The sequence below is a fragment of the Protobothrops mucrosquamatus genome, unplaced genomic scaffold (assembly GCF_001527695.2).
Source record: "Protobothrops mucrosquamatus isolate PMUCROS unplaced genomic scaffold, P.Mucros_1.0 scaffold194, whole genome shotgun sequence".
NCBI classification, from domain to species: domain Eukaryota; kingdom Metazoa; phylum Chordata; class Lepidosauria; order Squamata; family Viperidae; genus Protobothrops; species Protobothrops mucrosquamatus.
Genome location: NW_015386550.1, coordinates 276,445 through 288,101, shown reverse-complemented (window position 1 = coordinate 288,101; position 11,657 = coordinate 276,445). Strand labels below are relative to the sequence as shown.

Below are 11,657 nucleotides of genomic sequence, written 5' to 3'. Positions count from 1 at the left end.
ATATATATATATATATATATATATATATATATATATATATATATATATATATATATATATATATATATATATATATATATATATATATATATATATATATATATATATATATATATATATATATATATATAGAGAGAGAGAGAGAGAGAGAGAGAGAGAGAGACCGACAGACAGACAGACATAGATAGAGATACAGATAGATAGATAGATAGATAGATAGATAGATAGATAGATAGATAGATAGATAGATAGATATAAAACCATACATGCACATATACATACACCCACAAACACACGCTTTTTCTCCTATTCTTACCTAAATGGCATACCAGTTGATCACTGACTGATTGAGTATAATTCTGACAGAAAATTTCACCTATCTTTTTCACTCCTTTCAGGATATTCTCCATAGGATTCCGTATACATGATCTATAATGGAATATAAAAATACGTAATTTAAACATGATTGGCAAATAGCATCTTGTTTAAAACAAAATATTAATATGCATTTCAAACTAATTACAGATAATGTAATGTTTTTTAAAATAATAAACTTTACAAATAAGAAGTCTCCCATAATCATTTTAACAAGTGAATGTATTAATACATTTCATACTCATTATGCTACTCCCACCTGAGGTAAGCAATGTTACACCAAATGCAGAAAAGTAAGAAGTAATAAACAAAAGAAATTAAAGGAAGGTGATAAGTAAAAAAACAACAATCTGACTAAATCTAGTTTACATTAATATTAATTAAATTTAAATTAAATTAATTAAATTAATACTAAATCAAGTTTATATTAATACTACTCTCTATATGTTTCTGTCCTTGCAAATCATTCTTCCACACACAGATTCATTCCTGACATTTGCTCTTTAAACTTCTCTTTTGAGAATCTCAGCAATTCTACCTATGCACAAGTTTCTCAGTCTCCTCCTTCCTTTCCATCCACTCTTCCTTCATGTATTTATTTTGCAATACAATCCTCTTTTATTCTTGTTGTGATAAAACCACAGCACCTATTTATTTTTGATGCTATTATGCAAGCTATTCTCACTGGATCCAAATTACTCTTACATACTTATTTTTATAGAACATAAGAAACTTGTTACTATAATAGCTATTTTGGGTCTTTTTTTAAATATTTCTTGCAGGAAATCATATACTACATTCCTTCTTTCTATCAGCATTTGCACATCACGCTATGTCAATTACCTTTGCTTTTAAAATACTAATTTGCAGATCTATACTCCTTCATCTATCATGCAACCTGCCTAACCTTTCCAACAAATCATTCAAATCATGAGCAAAATATTTTCTTGCCCCCCCCAAAAGTTCTGTATCTCCAGTTTTCACTTTTTTCAAATTCTATTGCTTCTGCATTTATTTGAGAATCTGAATAGAAAACCTGACCTTACAAATACATAGAAAAATAATTGTGTTTCTCAGCCATGATTGAAAGTTCCTTTAAACATAACAGTAAAAATTTGTTCTTTAAATAATAAGACATTGCATATTGCTTTACAAAATATCTAAAATTTCAAATAATTTGCCCTTTAACATTAGAGGTTACAATTCAGGAAACATAGCATGGTTATTATCAAATAAAATATCAAATGTTCTAAATTATTATCAGAAAGATGAAAATCAGAAATTAGAGATATGAGCAACATAGAAGACAAATGTAATACAACTTACTCAAAAATAGCTACAAGCTGTTCACTTGGTGCATTTTTCAACCCTGTTACAATACTTTGTAACCGGCTCACACTCTGTGTTGCAGAAGCAACTGGAGTAATTACTGATTCCTTCTCTTTTAGATAACTCCTACCAGTTAAAGGGGTTGACGGTGCAAAAGATCTTTTCTGAAAGTCAAATAAAATCTTGTTTAAACTGCTTTGGCAACTGCATAGTCCAACATCACTATATAAATTTCAACAATTATGAACAGCAATTCAGAAATCATTGATATTGGCAGAGACATATTATTACAGCATCACAACAGATTCATTTTGAGACTTTCCTATGGCAGGTCTTTAGTGCAAAACACTATGGAGTTTCAGCTATTCTGAAATGGGCAGAGAATAATACTGCTCTTCTTCACACAACCCCTCCCCCTCCCTCCAAATCTCTCAATAACATGCATGATGAGTTATGTATGATCTGTAAAATGATTGGTTTCAGCTAGCATGACAAGCCTTCATTCATCATGGTGGAAATAAACTGTAATGGTTTTCAGTAGGTGAACCTCCTAGATATCCTTTCACAATACATTTCTTTACTTCTGAAAATCAAATAAATGATAGTTTTGCAGTAAATTCAAAATATTTTCTACATATTTGGCAACAATATTCATTTAACTGCACTAAAAACAGATGAACTATTTCAGTGGTTGATCTGAGAACACTATAGAAAGAATTCCTTTTTTCAAAAATTTTATAACTGTTTGCCAGGTCAGAGCTGATGAATGACTAAGCTAAAAATATTCCACCCTGGTTATTGTTTAATGCTATAACTAGTATATTTGCTTAAAACAAAACTTAAATTACCTCAAAATGCTGTTGAAGATGACATTCAACATGAGCTCTTATATTCCCACCTGGTGTAGCTGCACAACATTTTTGAGGTGTTCCAATTTCTTCTTCTGCATCTGTTCCCAAGAAAACCCTTTCATCAAAATCACCTTTTGTGAGAACATATTCTTCATATTCTTTATTCAGGGCCTTGCTGAAAAAATATGTAATGTTGAATGATTATTCCTCATTAATATACACTCAATCATATTCTTCCTTATCTCGCTGCTGATTTTTGAAAAAGAACACATTGATGTGGTAGCAGGAGAAATGAAGCATCTGCAATTGGTATATAAAGACCTTTAAAACTCCAATCTTCTTTCATGGTGCTGGAAACTCTCTGATTAAATGGGGTTGTTTTGAAATTTTTTATTGCCAGGACTAGAAATCTAACATAAATAAATTCCCTAAATCCTATCCATAGCCTGTTCAGGTAATTATAATATGGTTTCATCTAACATTCATAAATACTCCCCAATAGCAATTCACCATATATCCCAGAAACAACAGTAAAAACATTAGTTTTAAAAATCCAATGAGCAATTATTCCAACAGCTACCATACTTGTTACTCAAAATCAATCTAATTTGCATGCTAAAGTCACATAGAACAGCCACTTTTGGAATATTTTAATATATACTTTAAACAATGTGATTAAATAAAACACTTACTTGTTATTTACAAAGTTGCTTGGATCCAAAAGACAATCTCCTTTTAAAATCTAAAATCATTAGAAAAACAGAAACAGATAAGCAAAAACAAGATACCAAATTATTTTTTGACAGCCTATGTAATTTGTTGTAGTTCGGGTAACTTTGTACAGAAAGCATTATTTATTCAGAACCATTAACAAGCAGTGTTTTCCTCTGCTGATTATCGAAACATAAATATATAGCAGTTAACAACTTGCCAATTAAAATAAACCTAATTTTTATGATGCTTTTCTGAAACATAAAGAACACATGTATCTTCTTTTAATAATTATTCAGAAAATATCATCATCTAACTCCCTTCCCTAAGCCCTATGTATCTATATGAACATTTTCCAATCACATATTTTGTTACATAGTCTAAACAAAGCATAACCACACAAAAATCTCCTATATAACTAGCTTATATAAGATGAAGATAACCTGGGACTGTCATAACAAAGCATCTGTCTTGGCTTATCAAACCACAATACTGTATGTATAATTAGCATTATGTTGGATCGTAATGCTCAAAAACTACATCTAGTTCCTCTCTTCACCTTTGCAATAATTAGGAAATTGAAAGGTCCATTATTATTACTTTTAAAAGTAGTTTTCAGTGGTGGCTTATTATGAATTAAGTTAGTCATTAAGTTAGTAACATAGTTAAGTGAACGTGGCTTCCCCACTGACTTTGTTTTTCAGAAGGTCTCAAAAAATTGATCACATGACCCCAGGACACTGCAACTGTTATAAATATGTGTCAGTTGTCAAGCATCTGAATTGGATTGTAATAGATAGTCCTTGACTTATGACCACAATTGAGCTAGTTAGTAACGTAGTTGTTAAGTGAATCTTAACATTAACTTTGTTTTTCAAAAGGTCACAAAAAATTGATCACAATGCAACTGTCATAAATATGAGTCAGTTGCCAAGCATCTGAATTTTGATCATGTCACCATGGGGATGCTGCAACAGTCGTAAGTGTGAAAAATAGTCATGTCACTTTTTTCAGTGACGTAACTTCAAACATTATCACTAAATGAACTGTTGTAAGTATTCTGTTACTAAACAGAACCACACTGTAACTGCTTTCTTTGTAGATACCTTCAATACAGAAAACATAATCAACTACCAGACCTAGCATTTCTTTAATTTTAACTATTTATATTGCAGGTTCCAACCTAAGCACCGTTCACCTTTATTGTCCTTGAATTCCCAGAATTCTCAGTTACGGTAATGCTGGGAGTTCCAGAAGTCCATACTTCTGGAAAATATCATATTTGTGAAGATATCATATTGTAATACATTAAGATTATGTAACAGTGATAGTAGAAGGGTTGCTTGTAATAGTAGAATTGTTTGATAGCACTAAGTAGTACAAAAGGCAGAGTGTTTCTAACTTCTGATCAAAGGCAGCAGAAAAATTTTTTGGGGGGACAAAGTAAATACAGTGCCACAACATACAAGAGTTAAAAAGACTGTAGTTCATAACTAAATCTTTGATAGTACATTATATTTCCAAATATTCATTAAAAATTCCAGAAAATTTTTGTTCTCCTAGCAATAAAAACTTCAAACACAATTACATGATTAGTAATTATTTTTGACTGTATACCTCCCTATCATAGAGCTTTGAAATATATGGTTTAAAGTAATGTTCTTTGATGCCTTTGGCATCTAACAAAAGTCCATCATGTAATTCACACAGTGTAGAAATAATGCATGGTGCCCTTTCAGAAGCTTTGGAGTCAGTTGTATGAAAGTCTTCTGGCAAACCTTAAAAAAAATAAAAGGAAAGTTCCATACATTTAGTATGTATTCACTTTTAAAAACAAATTAAAACTTTGCATTGTAGTTGGGAGAAGATAATCAGGAACATACCTTTGAAAGATGGATTTATTAAATCTTTTTTATATGGACACAAAAGTGCATTTGCAAAAATCATATCCAAGCAGCATAAAAGTAAATGATATGAGTTCACTAGATCATCTCCAATCATACTGAAATTACCTTTAAAACAGAAAGCATCAAGTCATTCAACTACAGAGCTAAATATTTCACAAAAAACAGGAATAAAAATAAGCCATTATAAATTACCCTTTGCGTTGACAAACAGAGTCCAGCAGAAGTTGAATAGATCTTTAGCACTACAGGGAACCCGTCTATTGGAAGAGAAGTCTCATTTTAGTTCCAAATTATTACTTAGAACAGTGATGGCGAACCTTTTAGACACCGAGTGCCCAAAAACTGCCCCACCCCGGCACCACCCCACCCCCACACCGCCCCCACCCACCCGCAGGGCCACCCACCCCCTCCACGGCCCGCCGCAGATCGCCCAGGCGGCCCAGTAGCGCCATGGCGGCCATGCCCTCCACCCGTGCCCCGCAGCATCATATGTTTGCGACGGGGCGCAAGGGCGAAGTCTTGTCCCCACTGCCATGTCCTTGGCTGCGCAGCTCCAGGCGGGCCGTGCCTGGGGGCGACTCTCTTCTGGGGGGGCTGGTGTGGAGGGGGCCATGGGGGAGGTGGGGCTGGGGCGACGGCACGTGTGCCCACAAAGAAGGCTCCAAGTGCTGCCTCTGGCACTCATGCCATAGGTTCGCCACCACTGACTTAGAATTACTGAAAATCACACAGAAGATTTAGATTCTATTAAATTTAAGAAGGGCCATAAATGATTATAGCAACTTTATCTTAAAACACCATTTTGATATGTTCAAGCATCTGCTACCATATCAATCCTATTGTCTCCATGTTTTTGTAATACAATATTCCATTAAAAGATTCACACCATATTACACAAGCCCTTTACTTTCTCAACTACATTATTGAGAAAGATGTGTTTGGAGTCTGCCAAGAAACATACCAATGAATTTTATAAGATTACATACTTCCATTGCTCACTTTATTTTTTTTTAGCAACATGAAATCCAAAATACCACAAAACTTTTGAACATCTACCTTTGTTTCCTGCTCCTTTGAAACTTAGGTTGTTCTTCATAAGGATTTTTAAATATATCTAAAAAGATTGGAGTATATTTTTTGAATATTACTGTGGCCACTTCAAAGTTTCTCTCCAACTTCTCTACTCTCTCTCGAAATTCTTGACACAGGTTTGACATGTCCATCCATTTTTTCATTTTACTAAAAAACTGAATTAAACTTAAAAGAAAACAAAATTAAATTATAGCTTTATTTAATTTCTGTAGACATTCCAGTCTATTTTATAACAATTTCATTCAGAATGCATTAATAGATGCATATCACTTAATATGATTTAATGAACACAGCTGAAAATGTAAAAAGACTTCACTAGAACTGTTGTGTGAAATAAGGCACTATATTAATATCACAGTAATTAGGTAAACATGACTGAACTGGCTAATTATAATCCTGTAAAATAAGCTAGTGTGAAAAATGGTGATTAGCATTACTCAGTGTCCTTGATTGCACTAATTTGTTGAACAATGGTTTATTGAATACAATAACAATAGCTGGATTCAGGCTATACACTAAATCAAACAAAAATCACATTATAACAATATTTAATTACCTGATCAAACCACCTACTATCAAAAAGTCTTGCTTCCAATATATTAATCATTATGTTATTCTTTCTTTGGAATGCTTAATGAAAAACAAGGTCAAGTCTCTGTGCTATTCTTAAAAATGACCTTAAGTCATAATTTTATTTGCTTTTGGCTTAGCATATTGTATTAACTTAATTATTGTGGCTTATAAATTACCATAAAGACATTTTGCTGTAAAGACAGTCATTGTTCCTTATTCCTTAGAACACACCATGGCTTAGCGTGATCTGTTAAGTCAGTTAATATAATTACTATACCCCTCTTTTCCATGCTGCCTATGATCTTTAATAAGAAACAGTAAATACATTACACTGAACTGTTTACATAATAATATTAATATCACAACAAAAATTGTGAGGATGCTTGATTTAGGCAACAATTATTAAATAATCATTGTGATAACATTAACCAAAGTACAGATACCAAGTTCATTGCAATTCCCAGTTGGAAATGTTAGTCATCTCAGCTATATCAGGAGTAAACAATAACAGTAGGCATTCATTTATGCAAGCTTTGAACTGAATTTAATATTTCTATTGCAACTTTAGACCAGAATAGCACAGAGAATATTGTTTAAAATAAAAATACCTTAACTTTGCTGAACGCAGAATTCTGGTCAATGAGACACAATTTCCTTTCATCAAACTACTTCCTACAGTAGGCACTATACTTCTACGGCAAGCAACATAGAGAGCACAAGCCAACCAATGTATAATGTCTCCCTGAAAAAATAAGTTATTTACAGTCTGTAGGATTAATAATGCTGATTATATTGTGAATATATACTCACTTTTATAAAGCAAGAAGCTTTATAAATTAATATAAACAATTCTGATTTGATAAACAAAAAGGAAAGTTTTATAATGTACTTAATTTACAACACTAAATGTAAAGTTTAATAAATAAATACTTCTTTAATCCAAACTATGCTATTTCACTTTACACAAGTATTTTTATTGTTTTTAAATGATTCCTACTGTTATGAGATTGTGGCTAAATATCATTTTATTTTCAGTAATAGTATTTTATGCTTTTACTGTTCATTTTACTGTTTTAAGTAGCTTTCTATTATTATTGGATGAAATAAAGTACATTTTAATTTAAAATTTTATCTTTGAACTCCCTTCGGACAAAACCACTGCGGGTGGGTACTAGTTCCCTTGAAAGATCTATTAAAATATATTAACTGCATTCTGATATACGATTGCCAGTTTAAAAAGAATGATGGCGTACAGCATTTCACATGAATTCTGAATGTATGTCATAATTCTCTGCCTAACATAAAGATACGACAGTCACACGAAAAGAGTTCTTTTAAATCAAAGAATCTAATAATTATTAGCAGTCCTCAACTTACAACCATTTGTTCAGCGACTGTTCAAAATTATGATGGTGCTGAAAAAATGGACTTGCAATTTGTGCCCAAAGTTACAACTGCTGCAGCGCGTCCAGATTCATATGATCAAAACTCAGGCACATAGCAGTCTGCATGCACTTATGACCTGCAGCTTTAGCCAGAAATGGTAGAAGGGAGGTTTCCAAAGACTTTATTTTAGTCAAAAAAAATCTAACATTCAATATTTAATCCTATCCTATTCTCAAAGGCCATTTATCCAGTTTGACAACTGAAATTCTGTCCAAAGAGGCCACCATTCCAGCAGCTCAGGCTACTTATCTATTCTATTAGCAGACATTCATCTTATACAGGTAATCCTCAACTTACAACCATAATTGTGCCCAAAATTTCTGTTGCTAAGTGAGACATTTGTTAAATAAGTTTTGCTCCATTTTACAACCTTTCCTGCCATAGTTGTTAAGTGAATCACCGCAGTGGTTAAATTAGTAATACAATTGTTAAGCGAATCTGGTTTCCCCATTGACTTTGCTTCTCAGAAGGTTGCAAAAGATGATCATGTAACCTCAGGACATGCAATCATCATAAATATGAGTCAGTTGCCAAGAAGAGCCATGGTGGCTAAGGTTGACTCAGTCTTCCATCCTTCAGAGGTCGGTAAAATGGGGATCCCAGATTGTTGGGGGCAATATGCTGACACTGTAAAACGCTTACAGAGGGCTGTAAAGCATTATGTTGGGGTATATAAGTCTAAGTGCTATTTCTGTCTGAATTTTGACTATGTGACCATGGGGATGCTACAAGTTGTGTGAAAAATAGTAAGTCACTGTTTTCGGAGCCATTGTAATTTTGAATGGTCACTAAACAAACTGTTTTTTCTATTCTATGTTTATGAAGGTTTATCTATAATTCATTATATTGTTTCTTAAATTATGCTCCAATTGAACACCAGTAACCTTTATACAGCTTGAAGGTATTTTATGTTTTGTCCCAAGACTCCTCTGAAATTCTTTTGTGGATTTTGAATTCCTTTATTTCACTAGCCAAGCAACTACCATGTACATGAATAGACATTTAGCAGGTATTTTGAAATATCTCACTAAAACAGTAGGAAAATAAAAATATTAGAAGATTACAGAATGAAAGCTCAGAGGATGATATTGAAGATTACAGTATCTTTTATTCAAATAAATTTTATTATATGGATTTTCAGTATTTACCCCAAAAATACGAAAATAAACTAAAAGACATGCCAGCTTTTTAATATATCTCACATGTCATATTATACTCTGGAGACATACAAAAGGAAATTATACATAATTGAAATAAGTTTTCCTTTGTTATGGAAGTATCTTGTTTGGAGTTCCATAATCTAGAATAGTGTAAAAACCATTGATTTGCTCAATAACTCAGTTTTCTAGGTTCATACAATATACTGAATCTTATAAACCTTACAGTTTGGGATCACGTAACATATTAGCCTAAGTTATAATTCACTATTTTTATCCTTGATTATATCACTAGTCATTCTATTTCTGGACAGTAATTCCTATTATTCAAGAAAGATAACTTTTTTCATTATGGTTAATATTCAGTATTTATACGTTAGATTTCTAAAACTATGGAACAGAAAAAGCAAGGCTATGTATTTCCGCCTCCTGAGGCAGTATTTTAATAACATCTTCAAGTAAATATTCAAATAAACAGTGAAAAATAACACAGCACAAAAAGTTTAGGCCATCTGCATTTTTTTCTTGGCATTCCGCTTTCTATCAAAATCCTTTTCCGGCTTATCTGTGATTTATTGCATTGAGTTAAATGGCTCTCCTATGGATCTCAGAAGATTTACACACATCAGTGATCGTTCTTACTTCCATGGACCTCTGGCGAGCAGTGTTCCAATATCTCAGGGGTTGCCATAAAGAAGAGGGAGTCAAGCTATTTTCCAAGGCGCCTGGAGGCAGGACAAGAAGCAACGGGTGGAAACTAATCAAGGAGAGAAGCAATCTAGAACTAAGGAGAAACTTCCTGACTCACTCTTGTTAATTGGTCACCTTGTTGGACGGAGGTCTTCGCCACTTACGAGGAACACTGGAAGTTTTTAAGAAGAGACTGGACAGCCATTTGTCCGAAATGGTATAGGGTTTCCTGCCTGAGCAGGGGGTTGGACTAGATGACCTTCAAGGTCCCTTCCAACTTTACTATTATTATTATTATTATTATTATTATTATGGATCATCGCACAGTCAGCCAGATGTTCAGACTGGATTTGGCATTTTGTCTACCTATCGAGTCCTTTCCCAGGACCTGGGATAGGCAGATGTGGATGTTTGATGGTATTACAGATATCGTCGCAGGATGGAAGCAGTTCCTAGTAAGGCCGTGCTTCCATCCTGCGACGATATCTGTATTATTATTATTATTATTATTATTATTATTATTATTATTATTATTATTATTATTATTATTATTATTATTATTATTATTATTATTATTATTATTATTATTATTATTATTATTCATCTTTTCCGACGTCCACCCATAAGGCCGTAGCAGAAGGTCCCTGGGTCACCGTTAAGTGCTTTAAAAGGCAGCAATAAAAGCCTCCTCGGGAACGGCCACTCGAAGCCCCGCTCAGGACAAGCCCGAGTCGACCGTTACCGAGGCCCAGGGGCCCCAATCTTGGATTATGCCCCGTCCTCCCAAGAACAAGGAAGCCCCGGCACTGCGTTGCCACCTGAGCATTTAACCAGCTGCAGGATTCAGTCAGTCAGCCACTCGGGTACCATCCCTTCCTTGACAGACAAGCCGCATCTCACCTCAAGGCTGTAGGTGCCCCGCAAGGCTGTAAAATCCCGAAGGGCTTCCGACGCGCTGTCAACGTCCAGATTGAGTTCCTGACACAAATGGTCGAGGGCGGCCCGGACAGGGGACTGCCCAGCGGCAGCCTCCTCTTCTTCCTGAGGCATGATAGCGACCGTTCCCGCAGCCGCAGGCGCTGCCCCTACCCACAATGCTTTCTGCCGAGCGCGCCAAAACCCTCAACCTGTAATGGCCAAGGTGACGCCCCTTCCGCCCCGCCCCCTTCCTCTGCTCCGCGAGACGGCTGGGCGGAGCCTTCTGCCGGTATTCCCCACTGGTCTCCTATAAGAAACTTACGTCATTGTGTTTTGCATACCCTCGATATACATAATTGTGGACTACGAGTGAGGTTCGCGCAACAGACTTTGCTAGTTTGGGGCTCCCGTATCGTGCCAGCTACACAACGTTTGTCATTCCTCTTCTTGGGCACAATTCGCGAGAAACACGCCGAGAGAGGTTGGTTCTTGGTTTTTAAACGCCTGGCTTAGTTTCTCAACCTTGACAATTTTAAGGCATGTGGACTTCAACTCCCAGAATTCCACAGCCAGCAATGCTGGCTGTGGAATTCTGGGAGTTGAAGTCC

At 34.7% G+C, this 11,657-nt stretch overlaps 1 protein-coding gene across 1 annotated transcript in view; it reads right to left on the bottom strand.

Annotated features, from left to right (window-relative positions):
* Window positions 1–11,181, bottom strand: part of RBL1 (RB transcriptional corepressor like 1) — a 30,066-nt gene extending 18,885 nt beyond the window's left edge. Inside the window, exons 1-10 of the mRNA XM_015813779.2 lie at window positions 11,032–11,181; window positions 7,447–7,580; window positions 6,230–6,430; window positions 5,366–5,430; window positions 5,150–5,278; window positions 4,884–5,044; window positions 3,248–3,297; window positions 2,553–2,730; window positions 1,702–1,868; window positions 317–429 (exon numbers count right to left, since the gene is read on the bottom strand). Coding sequence (XP_015669265.1) covers window positions 317–429; window positions 1,702–1,868; window positions 2,553–2,730; window positions 3,248–3,297; window positions 4,884–5,044; window positions 5,150–5,278; window positions 5,366–5,430; window positions 6,230–6,430; window positions 7,447–7,580; window positions 11,032–11,181 — 1,348 coding nt within the window. The remainder of the gene's footprint in view (window positions 1–316; window positions 430–1,701; window positions 1,869–2,552; window positions 2,731–3,247; window positions 3,298–4,883; window positions 5,045–5,149; window positions 5,279–5,365; window positions 5,431–6,229; window positions 6,431–7,446; window positions 7,581–11,031) is intronic.
* Window positions 11,182–11,657: the final 476 nt, after the last annotated feature.